Source organism: Artemia franciscana, chromosome 1 (genome assembly GCF_032884065.1).
Source record: "Artemia franciscana chromosome 1, ASM3288406v1, whole genome shotgun sequence".
NCBI lineage: Eukaryota > Metazoa > Arthropoda > Branchiopoda > Anostraca > Artemiidae > Artemia > Artemia franciscana.
The window spans coordinates 68,878,708-68,898,854 of record NC_088863.1 but is presented as its reverse complement, the minus strand read 5'-3'; the positions used below and the strand labels follow the sequence as shown (position 1 = coordinate 68,898,854).

The window sequence follows — 20,147 nt, the reverse complement described above, 5'->3', positions numbered from 1 at the left end:
TATCACTTATATTGAAAAATAAGAACCCACAAGTTCCCTCTGACTTAAGACCAATATTAAAAACCTCAATTTTCTGTAAAATTTTGGAAGTTTTTTGATTTTCAATTTCCTCTTTGATGATACTCAAGATAAAATCAACCCAAGTCAGTTTGGCTTTAGGCTGAATCATAGTACCACATATTGCTCAATTTATATACTTGACACTGTTTTCAAACAACTTGAGTTATATAGTTCCTATGTTGAGGCTGTTTTCACTGATATTAGCAAAGCCTTTGACAACTTGGATCATCAGACAGTTATTGTAATGCAAGGGCTTTAGATATTTTTTATTTTTTTGCTGTAAAAAATACAGCAAATAACAACTAGGCTTGTACCATATTTGAAACATTTTCCATACAAAAACAGACTGCACAGGCTAGAATTACCAAGTCTTCAATTCTGAAAGGGTAGGGCAGACATTATTAACACATTCTGTATGATCAAAGGCATTGATAATATAAGTACATCCCAGTTCTTCACATTCAATGACAACAATAGGGCCTATTATCACCCACATAAGTTATACCCTTAACTTTCAGAAAGGAAAATAGGCCAACATTAATTTTACAGCCAGGCCTGGAACCCATGGAATGAACTTCCACCTGAAACTTTTTGAACAGATAATATAAATATGTTCAAAACAAAACTAGCAGAATCACATTTTCACAGTAAACCATTTTTAAATCCTTTATAGTTTGATTTGTCCATGTTTATTGCAGTTGTTGATATATTTGTTGTGGCAAGATTATAGCTTACTTTATTTTTGGATTAAAATAAATATAAGCAAACCTAAGTACAATGTTCTCACTAAAATGAACAGGCATTAGGGTTGTGGATGGAGATGCCCAATCTGCAAAGGTAGCAATTTAAAGCTGAGTTAAAGAAAGACCTTGACAATAAATTGATAGATATTGAAGCATGTGTTGCATCCTTAGAGCAAGAATCCGTTGCCTTTCCAATCCTAATGTGCTTTGTAAACTACTTGAATCTGAAGTAGAGCCTTTAAAAACAGCCATTAATAATCAATTAGAAAGCCAAGTAGAGGCCCATCATTGATTACAGAGATCATCAAAGGAGAAAGTTTAATATTTTGGTGCTTAGTGTAGCTGAACAGTTTATATGAGTTTTGCAGCAGCATGAATACAGTCTCACCAATGTTAGCATTTCCAATGTGTACTGATTGATAGGCTTTAACAAGCCCCCTTGGGTTGGCAAAAATACCCAGAACCACTCTCCTATCATGTTCCCTGTTGCTGACTTCACAACCAAAAAAAATGATTTTGCAAAAATCTTATGAAAAAAGGAGCTGGACAAATACAGCTATGTAAAGAGGTTTCCAAGCTGGCACATAATGGCTATAAAAGTGATGATCCCCAAGCAATAGAAAATTTCCTTAGTGGTCAATTTGCCTCTATCTTCACACCTGTTGACAATGCTTCACTCCCAGATGCCCAAATATGACGTCATAAGTGTAATGCCACCTATTACTAACAATAAAAGTTAACCTTGAAACCTGTCTTAGAAATCTGAACCCAAATAAATCATTTTGACCAGATGGCACTTCCCTCAATTTCTCAAAGAAGCATATAATGAACTGTCTCTTTCTTTTACCCAGCTTCTCCAGAAGTCTCTAGGTTTAAAGTGTATATCTGCAGAGTGAAAGTTAGCACATTTTACCCCAGTGCACTAAGTTGGTAGCAGAGATGAGGCAGTTAACTACAGACCAATCAGTATCACCTCTGCTGTGGGAAAAATATTCAAAAAAAATAGTCCATTGTGCAGTCATTTGACGCCTGACTCAAAATGAGCTGTTGTCCCCATGCAAGCATGGTTTCTGTTCTGCTAGATCAGTTGGGACCAACCTTATTGATGCATACAAATATATCATCAAACCTATAGACAATGGTTTCCCATTTGACATGATTTTCCTGGACTTTGCTAAATCATAAGATAAGGCATGCCAGAGGCAACAGCATATTAGGATTGAAGCTATTAGTATTAATACAGAAAATATTGGCTGGGTGAGGCTTTTCCTTAGTAATTGAAAACAAACAGTTAAAGTGCTGTGGGATAATGGATGATCATTTCTCTCTGACATTGTGGAAGTGAGAAGTGGAGTATCTCAAGCCACAGTCCTGGGTCTAACTTTATTTAATATTTTCATTAATGAAGCACATTGTAACATCAGAAATAAAATAATCCTTTAAGCAGATGACTCAAAGGTATTTGGTTAAGTTTGAAGTTCAGGAAAAGTAGAAACCATTCAAGCAGACTTGGACTCATTTACTCACTGGGCAGGGACTTGGAAGCTGAAGTTCAATGTCAAGAAATGCATGGTTATCCACTTTGGTAAAAAACTCAAGACACCAGTATTCAATTGAGTCAATGGAAAAAAGGGGCAATCTAATGTCAGTAGTCCTGCTGAACTTGATCTGGGTCTATTAATTGATGGACATCTAAAGTTCAGTTTGCATGCCTAGACTGTGCCATCAAATGCCTGTCAGACTCTCAGTATATTTAAGAGAACTTTCAGTAGTCATTCACCCTAAACTGTTTCAAAGCATTATAAAGGTTTAATTTAACCTAAGCTAGAGTTTGGCATGTGGATTGCCAGACCAATTAATAAATCTGACAAAGAAACACTAGAATCAGTTCAGAGGTGCACAACTAAATGCATCCAAAGTTTCTATAGCTTTCCCTACCCCCCTGGCTTAAAAAAAAAATTAAATTTACTCTTCCTGATTTATAACCAAAAGAGATGGGATATGACTATGGCATTCAAGCTGCTCAACCATAAAGAACTTATCCCAACTGTCTTCCAATCAGATGTCTCTTCAAAGAAAAGAAGACATGATAAAAAAATTTCCAAGGCCAAATCAAAGTTTCATAGCAAATTCTTTTCTAATTAAGTGGCAAATCTATAGAACTCATTAGATGAGGAAACAGTCTCTCCTGCCAGTAATGAGTCATTCAAATTATCAGTTCACAAGGAATAGTGCAACAAGCCATGGTGATTACTCATATGATCAGTTAGCACACAATCTTCACTGACAGGCAAATACATAATCATCCTATCACTGGCAAGTGCAATTCAAGGTAACAATAATATCAAACAAATTAGATATCTTATCTCTGTTGGAAATCTTATTTGTTTTGTCAGAGAAAGGCAGTGTGGTCTTGGAACATAAAGAAATGCATCATCTGATGTATGCACTTTCATCTTAGCTAAATTATGTTGAAAACTAAATATTTAACAATAGATGATCCTGACTAAGAAGTTATTAACTGTTGATACCCTTTATCTTATCTCTGGCTAGACTCCCAGTGAAAAACTAGTGGCCATTCACTGAAGCTGTTTAGAAGAAGGCCCAGATATGTACAGCCAACCATGCCTTCTCAAGTATAATTTGGTCTTACTTAATAATAGAATTGAGTTCAGTGACTGATGAATAAATATTTGTCCCTACTGCCAGTGCATTCAAATCAGGAGTTTACTATGACTGGCATATGTAATCATGCAGGGATGTAGCTACAGCATTTTTTTTTTTGGGGGGGGGGGCAAATTGGCTTAATATCCAGAGAGTAAAGGGGCATGGGCTATATAATAATTTTTGATAAAATTCAAATTACAGGATCTAGTGTGTATATGGAAAACTTCCCTGCCAGACACTCTCTAGATGAATGGTTAGCTTCCTGTGTTTTTGATTTGAGTTCAAAATTAAAGTCTTGTTCTAGCAGTCATGTGAATATAAATGTTCTCTACAGAATTGATCAAGTCCATTTTTGGAGCAATTTAGGGTCTTGGCTTTAGGTTAGGAAAATTAGGTTAAAAAGCATTAGGTTAGGAAAATGAAAGTTTCAGGGATGGATCTAATTGCTTTCAGGAAGGTATTCTGAAGCACCTACCCTAATCCTTCTCCTTCTAGAAGGTCCTGAACTTTGATGACCATTAAAAATCTGTGCATTATAAAACTGAAACCTAGCAAAATAGATCTTCTGCTTAAATGAAGTATAACAAAATTGTTTTCAACTCATTTGCTTAATCCCAATTTATGCAGTTTTAAAGATATGCAAATATATTTCCTAAATTTGGAACATTCATATGGCTTAATATTCAAATCAAATAGTATAACAGGAATTAAATTTTCAGGGTCAATGTTAATATTACCTAAACAATTATTTTAGGTCATGAAACTATTGTTAATAGATGCATTTTGACTTTTAAAACATCTTTTCTCTCTAGCAAAATTACTACAAACTCACCATTATGGAGTTATTCTAGTCCATTTTCAGACCTAAAGCCAGAGAATATGAAACTGATAACTGAAAATTAAAGTAAATGTTGTTTCATCAAAATTTCAATAGGTAGCCTATAGACCTGTCATATAGGCAAATTTCAGGACCCTGTAGAGGGAGAAGAAGTGGGTGTAGGTACTCCAAATACCTTCCTCAGATCTACTTCAGCTTGTAGACTCATTCCTGAAAGTTTCATATTCCTAACCTTTCCCCTTTCCAAGATAGCAAAAATTAGCTAGAGTAGAATTTTATCTAATTTTTCTCTAAATCATTGGGGTGTACCTACCCCCTTGTCTTCCCCAAATGATGCCACTGAAACCATGGAAGACAAAGTGGGATGCAGCCAATTTAAGTCATTACCATTGCTCACTATCACAGGATTTCCTGCAATCACTAGACAGTGTGATTTAAGGATAATAAGGTTATTGATGCATCTATAAGTGAACTGATAATTACATTTGGAAAGACTAAAAAAGAAATTAAGTACCAGTTCAATGCATTTGCCTTGTCCTTGTATTGATTATGGAATTATATAGGCTATGTCTAACTAAGCTAGTGTAAGTTACTTGATCTGATCTTGCAAGTCTTGTTTACTGTTTTGGTACCAATGTACAGTTGATGCTGTTGAGACAGAAAAACCATTACCTAAATTTATAAAAAAAAAAAAAAATTTACAAGTCATACATAACTTTGTATTGTTTCTAAAAGCCCTTCACTTTACTTAACAGTCCAAATTAATCTATTTTAGCTAATATTAAAAGGGTTAATGACTGCTTAGTAGTATTTTCCTGGAAATGGATAGATCAGATAGGGATTGGGGGTAAAGTAAAGTGAACTGGTTTAGGAATGGCCCAGGCTAAGTAATGATGTTGAGATTTTTCAAAATAGGTTTTCAGATCTTTGTAGTGTTTACTTCTCAAAAGCCCTGACTGTATGTTGATACCTCTGGCTCTGAATAAATGCATATAATTTTTTTCGTTAAAAAAAAACAATTTGACTTCAGCACAATAGCCTAGGTCTACCTTGAAAGAATGATTCTTTGGCTCAATATTAACTAGAGTCTAGTGTAGAACTTTCCAGATTTACCAAGACTAGTATGACATAACTGTAAGTCATGTAACGAATTATATTTTCATACAAAACAATATAATTTATTAACCTCAACATCATCCATAGAACTCCCGCCAATACTATATGCCACTTCTTCATTAAAGCTACTAATACAGCGTTATAGGTAGCTTGAAATTCTTTACCATTTACATAGAAGAAATAAGAGGCAAGGTTCTCTGTAATTTTTTTTCTTTTTATTCCATTTCAAGCAATAACCAAGATGAAAATCAGGAGAATATCCGTGTTCACAAGAAGAATAAGAACTCATAATCAGTGAGAATCATGAGAAAAAGATTTTTGTAAATTTAGCTAATATAATTTCTTAATCTATAAAGCAGGACTTAAAATAGAATTTCATCCCTTTCAAGTTTTATGCTAATTTGTTGTAGCAAAAAAAACTTGTTATTTGGCTCATAAATGTTTTGTGCATTGTGATTCCTTAAAGTAAGAATGGGATATCGTCTGAGTTTGATCAGCGAAACAAACCCACTATTTAAAATTGAGCTGAAAGATCAAAAATTTTAAGCAAACCAGTAAAAACGGTACAATTTATTAATTTTTATTTGGCCCTACTTCAGTGCAAAATTTGAAAGTCCAAATGGAAGTAAAGTCAAAATTTTACTAGCATGTCACGTTAATGCAAACTTTGAAATAATAACCGATTGTTCCGGACATAAATATTATGTTTATAAGTTGGGCAGTTTGAAATTTTGTTTTCTTTGAATTCTGCAATTGCAGCATTTACTAATGTCTTGGTTTAAAGTTTAAAAATGTTTCTGGGATCTAAATTTCTTAACCCGAAATATTTTACTAATTTTTAGCTTGTTTGCCTTTTAAAATGACGTTTTAGTTATTTCAAAGTATTTTCCAAAATAGTTTTATTTGATTGTAAGATGTCCTGTGGTGGTGCAGTTGGTTTGACCTTAGATTGAGTTTAACATTGTCAAGATCATTATTTAAGTTATTAATAAGTGAGTCAAGTTTAACTCCCAGAGTGTTTGAGGTTTGACAAAGGTTAAGTAATGTCAAAACATCCGCAAATTTAAAAATGTTGTAAAAGTTTGGTGAAACACTGTTAAAAAACATTAAAAATGCTAAAGGACCCAAGTTAGTCCCTTGGGGTGCTCCAAAGTAAATCGATGTAAAACCTGATGAATCTCCGTTAGGGAGGACTACACATTGCTCACTACTAGACAAAGAAATAGCTACCATACGTAAAACAAAATCTCTGACACCTAAAGCCCATGCATTATCAATAACTCTCTGATGATCCAAGTTGTCAAAGACTTTGCTAATATCAGCAAAAATAGCCTCAACGTAGGAACTACTTAACTTAAGATGTTTGAAATTAGTGTCAAGTATATAAACAATGGGTGGTGCTATGATTCGGCCTAAAGCCAAACTGATTTGGGTTAATTCTATCTTGAAAATTGTCAAAGAACAAATTGTGAATAAACTTTCAAAATATTAGAGAAAATAGAGGTTTTTGATATTGGTCTTAAGTCGGAGGGAAATTTCGGGGTCTTGTTTTTCGCTATAGGTAATATAATAGATCGCTTAAAACACAATGGAAAAATACCATCTACAAAACATTGGTTAAAGATTGCAGTTAGATGTACACTTAAATAATGGGCATATTTCAAAATCGATTTGGTAGGGATATCACCTGGGTATACTGACTTATTTGTATCAAGATTTTCGAGTTTAAGCTGGGTCTGATGTATTTCAATCACAGGAATGTCACTCACTGCACTGTTGGCCGGCATATTTTGGAGTGGCGGGTGAATTTTACAAATTGAAGTAAAATAGTCATTTATGATGTCTGCACTTACAGGGTTACCATTACTATCCAGTAAGAGAAACTTAGAAGAGACCTTTCCCAGGAGATCTTGGATACATTTTTGGAAATTCTCAGGGTTAGAATACAATAACTTATTGAGCACGTGAGCACCATACTCTTTTCTTGCTTTACGTATTTCACTAATAACAATGTTTCGAAGTTTTTGTGATTCTTGGAAGAAGAGATCATGGCTGTTTAACAACTATGACGTATAAGCCTGCAGCTAAAACGGGTGAAATTGACAAATTATTGAAGTAAAATTATTGTTTTTCCAAGGAAGCGCAGCAGGATGAACAAAGGGTAAGCAAGCAAAGTAAAAGTAGAGTTAGATTAGGGATACAAATTTGTCTGACTTAGCACAAAATAACCATTTTAGCACTATTTCAGCATGCGGAGCCCTATAGCCCGTGTTTCAATGTGTAAGATTTCCGTGGTCAATTTTTTTTGTCATTGACGAAATGATGTGGATTTTTCAAAAGGCAGAGGAATTAACAAAAAGTGGGGACCGCATTTTTCTGTATTTGTTTCAAAAGATTTGTGCAAAGTTTGATTTAACCAAGACCACTTTTTTGACGTTTCATTTCAAAAGATTGGTGCTAAGTTTGAAACAACCGGACACAAAAAAAATGATCCAAAACCAATCCAACTACACTTAGTGGGCCATGCGTGTCTTGCGATGGAAGCACGACATGTGCAATTTTTTTATTTTAGAACCAAAAATTGTTATGAAACACAAAAATCAGTGTAATTAATCAGTGTAATTAATGTTGGAACTGCCCGTGATTGGTTTTCGAAGACTCGGGCGTATTTGGGCTTTTTTTTCAAAGGGTGTAGCGCGATATTTGTTTTTCTCTTTTGTTTTCTGTTTGGTATCGCAATATCATGAAAAAAGGCAAGTAATTTTAAATTTCAGACAACATGGATCTTTTAACTTTAATTTTACTTTTTGTTCTAGTAATTTTATATGCAAATGTACCAGTCTCCAAGTATTGTATTAAATATGTAGTTTATTTTTCCGTGGTTATGATTGCCTCTTTGATTGTGATACCAGCTGCTATGGTTAGACCAAAGAATTGTAAGAATACAAGGTAATTTTTTCTTTTTGTCAAATTTTGAGTTGAAACAGCCAAAGTCCTGGGAGATTCATTCGTTCAACTCAAATCCTTTCCAAGAACAACTGAGGCTTCTTGTCTAGAATTTTACCTACTGTTATTTAACTGTAGATTGTAAAGACAACAATTTAGCACTTACTTTTAACCATATAATTGACATAATTTAGCTAGGAAGAAAGGGAGTACATCACTTGTTAAAGTTTTCATTTTCCATATTATTTACTTACAAATAAAGCAAACCTACCACTCAATGCCTTTTTATGTTCTTTATGAATATAGGCTAATAGTTGCTTCTGTTAATATTGCTTTCTATTAATTCTATTAATATATACATATAAGCCTTTTGAGCTCTTGAAAGTGACCAAAATATTTCTAGTTTTTGGGTATAAAAGTCTTAAAAAATGTGTCTTAAACTTACTGTTTCATTATAAATCCATTTTTTAATCCACTGATTCTCCACAATTAAATCCACTGATTCTCCACAATTAGGCTAGGTTGGATACATAAATTTTACAATATTATGCCATTTTCTTCTTCCCTTATGCCAAATGTTCAATTAAAGTATGCATTTGTATGGCACTTGGTATCTACCAAGTAACATATAGCAATTGCAAATTCTGTTGGTCTGGTGGTCTGTCTGTCCTGGTTTTGCTACTTTAGGTACTTCCAGGTAAGCTAGGACAATGCAATTTGGCAGGCATATCAGGAACCATACCAGATTAAATTATAAATTGTTGTTTCCCCAACTCAGCCATCTTGGGGGGGGGAGTGGGGAGACAGTTAAATTAGGAAAACTAGAAAAAATAAGGTATTTTTAACTTACAAATGGGTGTTCAGATCTTAATAAAATTTGATATTTGGAAGGATATTGTTTCTCAGAGCTCTTATTTTAAATCCCAACCAGATCTGGTGACATTGGGGGAAGGGGGGGGGGGGCTGGGAGGTAAAGGTAAAGGATATGGCATTAGACTTTACAGTCTGTACTGGTGGTGCTGATCTCTGTTTCTTGGCCCTTCAGCCAGGAAGTGCAATGGGGGGCTAAAATCTTAAAACCTAAACCTAAAATCTTGGAAAACACTTAGAGTGGAAGGATTGGGATGAAACTTGGTGGGAAAGATAAGCACAAGTCCTAGATATATGATTGACATAACTGGAACAGATATGCTCTATTTGGGGGAGTTGGGGGAGGGAGGGTTAATTCTGAAAAATTAGAAAAAATGACATATTTTTAACTTACAAAGGAGTGATTAGATCTTCATGAAATTTTGTATTTAGAAGGACCTCATAACTCAGATCTGTTATTTCAAATCCTAACCAGATCCAGCATCATTGGGGGGGGGGGGCAGAAATTTTAGAAAATACTTAAAGTGGAGAGATCAGGATAAAACTGGATGGGAAGAACAAAAACAAGTCCAAGATATGTAACTGACATAACTGGACTGGATCTGCTCTCTTTGGTTGAGTTGGGGAGGGGAATAATTCAGAAAAATTAGAAAAAATGTGGTATTTGTAACTTACAAAGGAGTGATCAGATCTTAATGAAATTTGATATTCAGAAGGATCTTGTGCTTTAGAGTTCTTATTTTAAATTTGGACCAGATCCTGTGACTTTGGGGGAGCTGGAGGGGGAAACCAGAATTCTTGGAAAACATGAAAATTTGGGAATCTTTATCTTTTGAATAGGTGATTGGATCTTAATGAATCTTGATATATAGAAGGACCTTATGTCTCACATGCTCCATTTTTGACTTGAATTAGATCTGGAACATAGGGGGTTGGAGGGGGGAAAGAGAAATTTTGGAAAATGCTTATAGTGGAGAGATCAGGATGAAACTTTATGAAAAGAATAAACACAAGTTCTAGATACATGATTGGCATAATTGGAACAGACAATATTTGTCAACAATCATCAGGAAAACCCATCCATTCTCTTTGGAGGAGCTGGGGGGTTTTAATTTAGAAAAAAATAGAAAATTGAGGGATTTTTAAATTAACAACAGTGACTGAATCTTAATGAAATTTGATATTTAGAAGGAACTCATGTGTCAGAGCTCTTATTTCAAATGCTGACCAGATCTGTTGACCTTGGGGGGGGGGGGGGGGAATTGGAAATCTCGGAAACCGCTTAGAGTGGAGGAATTGGGATGAAGCTTGGTGAGTAGAATAAGCAAATGTTATAGATACATGATTGATGTAACTATTCTGAATTTGCTCTCTTTGGGGGATTTAGGGGTGTGGTTCAGTGCTTTGGCAAGTGTGGTGCGTCTGGACATGCTAGGAGGATGAAAATTGGTAGGTGTGTCAGGGAGCTGCACAAACTGACTTGATAAAGTCGTTTTCCCTGATTTGACCATCTGGAGGGTGGAAGGGAGAGGAAAAATTAGAAAAAATGTGGTATTTATAACTTATTAGTGGGTGATTGGAGCTTAATGAATTTTGATGTTTAGAAGGACATTGTGACTCAGAGCTCTTATTTTAAATCCCAACCAGCTTTAAGCCTCTGATTTTCCTTTTAAATCAATCTATTGATTCTTAGGATTTTGCTAGAGCTCATACCATATGAGCTCTTGGCTCTTGGATCTTCCAGCTTTGTGACAAGTGCCATATGAGCTCTTAGCTCTTGTTGATAAAAGTGTTGTAAATAAGAAAGCTGATGGAAGAAGGTGTTGCCTAGATAAACATCCCACAAGTTTCTAATCCAAAGGATTAGAAACTTCATGATAAGGTTTTTAACAGTTTTAAAAAACATTCCAGTTCTAATTAAATAACCCTTGTGTTTACAAAGTTTCTCTTAGAAAAAATGTTTAGAACAGTGAAACTTTAATGTAAAGATTAAGGTATTGATGATGGGGTAACCTCTTTATGTATTGAATAATTTCTTTTCGTTTTGAGTTTTATTGTTGAAAAAAAGGTGGAAGAAAGTGTTGCCTAGATAAATATCCCACAAGTTTCTAATCCAAAGCAGCATTTAAATTTACAAATAGGTCTATTCAAAATGTCAGCAAATTCAGGTTTGGTTAGGTTTAAGGGCTCAAAAAGGGTTTAAATTTGTCATAGAAACAATTATTATATTTGTAAAGAGCTTAAAAAAAGGCATCAAGTTGTATGTTCACTTTATTTGTAAGTCAATAATGTGAAAAAATTATCCATCCCTTGATGTCTATATGCTCTTTTTAAATTTAAAATTGCCTTTAGCGTATATTCCATTTTGAAACCTTAATGGCTTCAGTGGTTGAATTCATTTTTTGCCTACTGTGGCTTTTATTGGTCTGGAAGGGCTCAGTTGAGATAGATGAAAAAAATTCTAGAATAGAGGCAGAGCTCTGGTGATATCTTGAGAAAGGATTTGAAGTACCTAGGCCAACTTTTGTTCCTTCTTCCTCCAAAGGATGCTGATCTTTGTTGACCTTTTACAATTCTTTACTTGGTACCTGTATAATAAACATCCTACTCTTCAAGTTTTCATTCATTTGTGCATTATAGGATGGGCATTTTTGTTAATTTCTTCCAGCTTAGCTTGAGCCACCCTCTCCTCTTCCAGCCCCCATTCCCTAAATGTTATTATATATAGCCCAAATTTATTTCTTAAGTAGGCTATTATATTTTATCTTATTTTGGTATATTTCATTAGGATTGAGCATCAGAAAAACTTGTTAGAAGAAATTAGGCAGGGTGTATATCTTACAAGTACCCTTTCTGTTATAGGGTAGAAAAAGCCATATACAATCGAGCCAAATTATGCAAACTCAAACCTTCACATCTTGCTACTAAATATAAATTGAGAAGTAGTGTATGCATCAATGAATAGCTAAAAATCTAAGCTATGTATCAGTATTGTTATTATTAAAACTATGCAAGATAAATCACTTGATATTATTAGTTTATTGACTTAACTAGATTTTCTGATATGCTAGAGTTTTTCATAAAAAATTAAATTAGACTTAGAACAGGGCCAGTAACAGCAGTGATGGGCCCCTGGTACTGGGTACTCTATTTTCCTGATCTGTTCCTAAGTTTTTTTTTGAAATACACAATAAACAATGTAAGTTGGGTATTGTGATAAAAAATGGAACATTAATTTAGATTTTTTTTTTATTTATAACTTTTAACGTTGACATGAACATTCAAAAGGCTAGAACATTAGAATGTGGCCATCTTATGAGCTGAAATAGCAAAATCATTATTTTTATAGTAAATCAAAAATTTTGTTTATTTAGTTCTGAACTTGTCTTTTGTTGGGATAGGCCTATTTTATTTCAAAATATTCTTTTGAAGTTAAAGACAGTTATCCCTTGTCAAAGAAATCTGTATAAATGTTTACCCGCCAACTATTTACTACCTTTTGCATTCAGATAATAAGTTCATAAATGGTTGCAAAAGGCTTGCAAGTTTTGTGAAGAGAGTTTTAAAGCACTTAGATGCTTGATTTTTGATCACAGGAGACTTCAATTGTGATTTAACAGACAGTTCATTGACAAGAACCCAACTCCTTCTGAATTCCCTCCCTCGTTCCTACTCAGTTGCTCCAAAAGAGAAACTTTCATGTTTATTGGTGTCCTGTCACTGACTTCTAACTTTGATCATTTTATTGCATCTTTCCCCTGTGAAACTGTTTAGATAATGAGAGATGGCTTTTATTTGGATCATCTTACAAATAAGTTGAATATAAATAATTCATTTGATTCCTCTGAACAGCCTGGAAAATATATGAAATACTAATATATAATTTATATAATTGAAAATATAAAAATTTATACAAAAGACTTGAAAAAAGCTAACTGCAAGAGGTTTCATTATGAATGTGATAGAATATTAAATAAAATAAAGGCACTTTTTCATTTTTTGTGCTCATGTTCAGGCCTTGGTGAAAAAGAAATAGCCATTGGACATACCACCTATCTAGTAGAAACTAACCATGCATTAAAGTGTGCTGAAGCTTCAGCTGTCCTATGCACGCATGTTAGGAAAGGCTCTCAAGTTCCGGATTGGTCTAAAAACCCTTCCCTTATGTCTGCAGGCAAGTCTTCTGAAATTTGGCTGGATATTTGGAAGGATTAAAGCAGGCTAAAGTCTAGGACTGTTAATGGTTTGGAGCTACATTCTAAAAGTTTTTTTGCTAAAGTGTTAGGAAAACATAAAGCTGGTCTTATTGAGAAAAAACACTTATAAAAATTGCAGAGAACCCATCGAAGTTCTGGAAATGATTTGGACATATTTTTGTAAATAAGATGATAAACTATTATAAGGATGAGTTTACTTCTCCCAATCCTGCTGTTGAATCGAAATTAGAAAAAGAATTAAGTCCTTGTCTGAAAAAACACAAACCTTTGATATTTGTAAGTAAGCCAAGTGATGTATCATTTTATTGTAAGAAAACTAAAGAAAAGAAATCCTCATGATAAAATCATGAATGATGGTCTGTCTCCATTGCTAAAACACCCATTCTTGACAGTCTATCTTGACACATTGTTGAGTGTAAGACATTTTTTACATTTGGAAATAAATTTACCATATTCAAGATTTTGATTTCGCTCATGAGCTCAAATAATAGTAGCTTTTGACAGCAAAGTTAGCTTTAACCTCAGGTTAATTAGTTCATTTTTTTTCAAATTTGTAAGTTTTTGAAAGGCCGATAATACTGAACAACTTTCAAACAAAGATAACACTGGTTTTAATTGAACAGTCACATTTTCTGTGCCAGTGTTCATGATAACTTTGAAAACAATATACTAAAAAATTGTCTTGCTATCATGCTTGTATTCTGTATTATCCTTGCAGTCTTCTCCAGCTCTTCTTTTTCCCTTTTTCTTTTCTGTTCCTTTTGAAGTTGTTAGGGCCAACTCATATTTCAGCCACTATCTGACCTTTACTAAATATTCGACCCCATCCTTTGAAGTGAAGATTGTGCAAATCTATTGCAAATTAACTCAAGTTTTTGATGCAGCGTTTAGTGTTCTTCATAATTTTCTTCATGTGAATAATTCTGTTTGCTATATATATATTTACTTCAACATCTAAAACCAAATTAAATAAAAAAAAGCAAGTTATTTCAACTGAAAGTAAGGACCAACATTAAAACTCAAAAAAAAAAAAATATTCTTATATGGAGAGAGGTTCCCCCCTCCTCAATACTTTTTTCTTCATGATAAGGTTTTTAACAGTTTTAAAAAGATTCCAATTCTAATTAAATAGCCCTTGTGTTTCCAGAGTTTCTCTTAAAAAAATAGTTAGAACAGCGAAACTTTAATGTAAAGATTAAGGTATTGATGAGGGCTTAACCTCTTTATGTATTGAATAATTTCTTTTCGTTTTGAGTTTTATTGTTGAAAAAAAACTTTCTTATTTAATTTTTAGCTGTTTTGAAAATAATACCAGTAATTCTGGGTCACCCTCTGTGAAGAATACCTCTCATCAGGGGAAGTTCCTCAACAAAAATTCCTCCCACATAATATACATCCCACCTGTAAAATTGTTTTATTACAATTCTATCCTCATTGAAACTACCCCCCCCCCCTCTCCATAAAATTTCTTGCAGAGGATTCAAGATGAAAAATTCTCCTTAAAATACTTTCATTAGAAACAGAGTTCTAATCATTTATCTAATCACTCTGAAAATCTCTGCCCCCTTCCGTGGAAACGGTGTCTTTGAGATCCAAACATGTTGCAAATTACTCCAGACAATTCCCCCAGAATATATTCATGTGCAAAATTGAGTAGGTAAAGAGAAAGTAATACAAATAAAAAAAAATTATTTAGGAATTTTTTGAAATCTTCCTAGTGTAAAATTTCCCCTGGTGACCCTTGGAAATTTCTCTCCACATAGAAGATGATCCCCATGGAAGCCCACCCAAGCACATAATCCCCCTAAGAATGTTTGGATTCTTTCTAATAACATATATTATTTGTAAACAATGGGCAAATTTTATAACTTGAAGACCTATGCTCAGGGGCTGGGAGGGGAGTCATGTTATCTCTAATGGCATAGTTTTCAGACTTTTCAATTGTCTGCAGAGCTTTATCATGTTATCTCCAAAGGTATAGTTTTGGAACTTTTGGGCAATGCTAAACAAAAGGGCTATCTCAAAATTTTGATTGGATGATTATGGGGGGTAAGGGGAGTGGGAGGGGGATGGTTATATTTTAGATCACTGAAAAGATGCACTAGAAATTTTAATTTCAGTTCAAATGAGCCCTCTCATGATGTTCTAGTACCATTGATTTGATACAATCACCCCTGAGGAAAAAACAAGCACAAATCCATGACCTTCTGATTAAACAAAAGAAAATATAAATTTTTCAACTTAAAGTAAGGAGTAACATTAAAAAGCAAAATAAACAGAAATTATTCCCTCTCTCCTCAAGTTTAAAGTTTTTAGCACTTTTAAAAAAGCTTCCTATTCTAATTAAATGACAATTGTGATTCAGGAGTTGTTCTAAAAAAAATAGGACAAACAGTCAAACTTTAGTTTAAAGAGCAAGGTATTGAGGAGGCAGCAGGCCGTTTATGCAAGGAGTAATTTTTGTTTGTATTGAGTTTTAATGTTGCTCCTTGCTTTCAGTCGCTATGTATAAATAATATACAGTAGAATCAAAACTTCCAATATAATTTTTCCAATATTAATTCTCGAACAGCCGCTCGTCCATTCACTTCTGGATCAAGCAGCAGCCCATTTAGGATTTAGGCGTTTTTCTTAAGAACAAGAAGAAGTAGTTCTAAAATAACTAAAGAATTCCCATTACAGAGATCAATATTGTTTTGTTAATTTCTTTAAAAGCAAGTCCTCTTTCAAACAGGAACAAAGTGATATTGAACAGTCACTTTAAAAGACCATACCATTTGGTTTTTTTTCTTGGTGGAGTGAATTGAACACAGAAGTAGCCAGTCACATTTTTGTCTCTTTTTATTTGATCTTTTCTATTTTTTACCGAATATAACAGTATTTATGATTAGAGCTGTTCTCATTCTCTGCCACTGTTTCTCTACAGAAAAGCGTTTAGGAAGTGTTAAAGAAGAGCTGTGCGCCTTAGACAGCGTTTTAAATACCCTGAAAGATAAACAGTAAATACTTGCTCATATTTCAGACTGTCAGGGGCTGGGGCACAGTAGATAAAGAGGGCTGAGGCTCACTTAGGCCTATGTTTACATCATCAGCAACATATTTCTTTTGTTTCGTTTTATTTTTTTGCACTAATTGTATATAAATGTACTGTGTTATTGCTTCCTACTTCAAATCAAACATTGGATGGGTGTAATGGCGGTTTTGAAAAATTTCCGAGTGACAACTGACATTCTTGCAATTCTTATTCTTCCAACTCTTTTGTCGTAGTGTTTTCTGTAAAATATGTTTTTTAGTAATATATTGCATATGAGCAAAATATATAACATAGTTTATTGTTATAATAAAAACTACATGTAGCCTTGTAAGGATGTGAGCAAACACAGTTCATGTATATTCCGATTGACACTGCATTTCAGTAAGTTTTAAGTAAACTGCAAGTTTGACTACAAAGGTGGAGACATTCACCTCTCTTTATAAAGTAATGTTCACAGCCTTTAAGCTTTAAAACCGATTCCACTTTTGTGAGAGGCAACTTGGTCTTATTTAATACTGTCCAAATGGTCTTATAGAACATAGATAATTATGTAGTTATTTTTTTGGTTAAAGGTCTGTGAGTCTTGAATATAGAAATATTCTCAAAAAGAGTCTGACAGTTGATCTCAATTTTTTGCCTGTGACCTGCATGTTTTTAACCAAAATAACAAACGAAAGTTCAATGATTGGACTTCGGCTGTCACTTCTAACATCAGTCTTTTAGATACGGTTTTGATGTAAATTCTTTTTGAAAACAATTTATTTGTCACATTATACCTTATATATCGAAGTAATTAAACTATTTAAAAAATTTAAAAACTATTTAAAGACAAAGGCCTAAGGCAGTACTATGGGACTCTAGCTTTAAATCCTGAATCTTAAATCTAAATTTTATAAACTGTATATAAAACGACTACGACCCATAACCTTATAATTTATAGAGATTTTATAGAGATTACATAAAAAAACAAGTTTTTTCAAACAAAAGCAAGCAGCATACTACGAAATGTTGCATGTTATGAATAGCTATGACATGTTAAATGATAGCTATTTATGTTTTCAGGATTGTTTCATTGTTCCTTGGTCCATTACTAAATAAATTACTTGGACTGCGGTGGCACATTGAAAATGGAGAGATTCTTGAAAAAGACAGAGCAGCAGTTATACTTGCCAATCATCAGAGTGGTCTAGATTTTCTTGGTACTGTAATTAATTTTGTCTTTTTACCTAAATAATTTCTTAGATCACACTGCTTTTCCATTTACAAAATTCAAGAGATAAAAACAGGTATAATTTAAATAAAGCAGTTTCGTTACACTGTTTTATTTAAATTTACAATCTATTTACTACGGTACAGTCTCTTAAAGTCTTTTTGCTTGACTTTGTCTCTATATTTGCGTGCTTTTATCACCTTTTCCCACTTACTTCAGCCCTTGGCACTTCAAGGCTTTTCAAGATTTCTTTGGTTGTTACATAAAAAGGGAATGTTTACTTATGTTAGGGATGACGCATTCTGAGGTGACTTGTTTCTTCAGGGCCCATGGGAGAATCCCCATCGGTAACTGAGCAGGGTACACACGCGGGTTGTTATGTACTGACGATGCACACGTGGGATGATACATAATACTTTAAGAGATTTTTTTCTTTCGATGTGTTTTTTTTCAGGGATCCTTTATAATCGAAATATCTCTGTTTGTATTAGATCTAAAAAAAAAATCCCAACCCCCCAGTTGAATGGAGTGCTAGACAGCTGGATTATGAAAGTCTTTATAATATAATTCGGGTAGTACTATCTACGTTATGAAATAATTGACATGCAGAGGAGGAAATCGATTACTAGGAATTGGTTACATTTGATATGCACCTGCAAGTTAAGTAAAGCTTGAAAGGGTATTATCAGATAACATTGGGGGTGGTTCGTGGTGAATTTTTTTAATAATAGAGTCTTTTACTCTATTGGAACTTGAATATTCTATCAGGGATGAAATTAAAGGGTCACCAACATTAAAAAATCTTGAAATCACAGAATAAGCAGTTAATATTCAACAGACAGGAAAAGAAAAAGTGAAAATGTATATAAAGGATAAAATATAAGCAAAAAACAATAAATTAAAGAAAGGTGGGAACACTTACAATTGATTCTAGGTGGAGGGCTGTTATTAGAGGTAAATTTACGCCATATTAAGAAATATTTTTGAGAAGTCTTAATGAAAATGGATAGTTTCTATTGCTCTAGTAGACACACCTGCAACAAAAAGGAGTAAAAGCACCTTTAGTTAACAATTTCAGGGGATAGGGTTTTATTAGAGGCAAACTTAAGCCGTATTAAGACATATTTCTGAGAGGTCTTAATGAAAATGCATCGTTTCTATTACTCAATTTGAAGCACCTTCAAGAAAAAGAGACACTTTTTGGTGTCGGTTATTTATGAGAGGTTTTAATGAAAATACCACATGTGTTTGAGCCACGACTATGCATATTCATGCCACCTTGACAATATATGGAAGGCCCATCCTAGCAAGCAATGCCAGGGAGAAGGGGTGCTCTTAGAAGTGATTTTTAGTCATATTACGAGATATTCCTGACAGGTCTTAATGACAGTTCATCGTTTCTACTGCTCTATTAGACGCACCTGCAAGAAAAACGAAACATTTTTGCATTCGGTTATTTCTGGGAGGTTTTAGTGAAAATGCCACGTTTCTTTGAGCACAGACTATGCGTATTCATCCCACCGTGACAATACGTGGCTGACTCCTCCGTAGCAAGTAATTCCAGTAGAAGTATTGTTATTAGAGGCAAATTTTAGTCGTATTAAGAGATATTCCTGAGAGGTATTAATGACACTGCATCGCTTCTATTGCTCTATTAGACAGACCTGCAAGAAAAAAGAGACATATTTTTGCAGTCGGTTATTTATGAGAAGTTTTAGTAAAAATACCACATTTATTTGAACCATGCCTATTCATATTCACGCTTCTATGACAATATGTGGCTGACCCACTCTAGCAAGCGTTTCCAGGGGGGAAGGTTGTGATTTGAATTAAATTAAAGCCATATTAAGTGAGAATCCTGAGAGGTCTGAATGAAAATGCATCGTTTCTATTGCTCTCTTAGATGCATCTGCTAGAAAAAAGAGACACATTTTTGCATTCGTTTATTTCTGAGAGATTTTAATGAAAATTCCACGTTTCTTTGAGCCAATAAAATCCATATTCACGTCATCGTGACAATATGTTACTGCTCCACCCTAGCAAGTGATTCCAGGTGGGAGGCTTGTTATTAGAGGTAAATTTAAGTCATATTGAGATATATTTCTGAAAGGTCTTAATGAAATAAATTGTTTTTATTGCTCTATTAGACCCACTTACAAGAAAAAGAGAAAAAATTTTGAATGCAATTATTTCTGAGAGGTTATAATGAAAATACCACGTTTCTTTGAGCCACGACTAAGCATATTCACGCCACCGTGACAATATGTGGCTTGCCTATCCTTAGCAAGCAATTCCAGGTGGGAGGATTGTTGCTTGAGGTAAAGTTAATCCATATTAAGATATGTTTCTGAGAGATATTAATGAAAATGCATCGTTTCGTTTGCACTATTAGACATTCCTATAAGAAAAAATAGACAAATTTTGTAGTAGGTTAGTTCTGAGATAC

The 20,147-nt window shown here is 33.9% G+C and overlaps 2 protein-coding genes across 2 annotated transcripts in view; one reads left to right on the top strand and one right to left on the bottom strand.

Annotated features, from left to right (window-relative positions):
• The window catches only part of LOC136033313 (uncharacterized), a 74,683-nt gene extending 69,135 nt beyond the window's left edge, over nucleotides 1–5,548 (bottom strand). The window contains exon 1 of the mRNA XM_065714091.1: nucleotides 5,495–5,548. Coding sequence (XP_065570163.1) covers nucleotides 5,495–5,509 — 15 coding nt within the window. The 5' untranslated portion in view covers nucleotides 5,510–5,548. The remainder of the gene's footprint in view (nucleotides 1–5,494) is intronic.
• A 2,623-nt stretch (nucleotides 5,549–8,171) lies between these two features.
• LOC136033304 (1-acyl-sn-glycerol-3-phosphate acyltransferase alpha-like) overlaps nucleotides 8,172–20,147 on the top strand; it is a 77,636-nt gene continuing 65,660 nt past the window's right edge. The window contains exons 1-2 of the mRNA XM_065714079.1: nucleotides 8,172–8,373; nucleotides 17,554–17,690. Of these exons, the coding sequence (XP_065570151.1) occupies nucleotides 8,204–8,373; nucleotides 17,554–17,690 (307 nt within the window). The 5' untranslated portion in view covers nucleotides 8,172–8,203. The remainder of the gene's footprint in view (nucleotides 8,374–17,553; nucleotides 17,691–20,147) is intronic.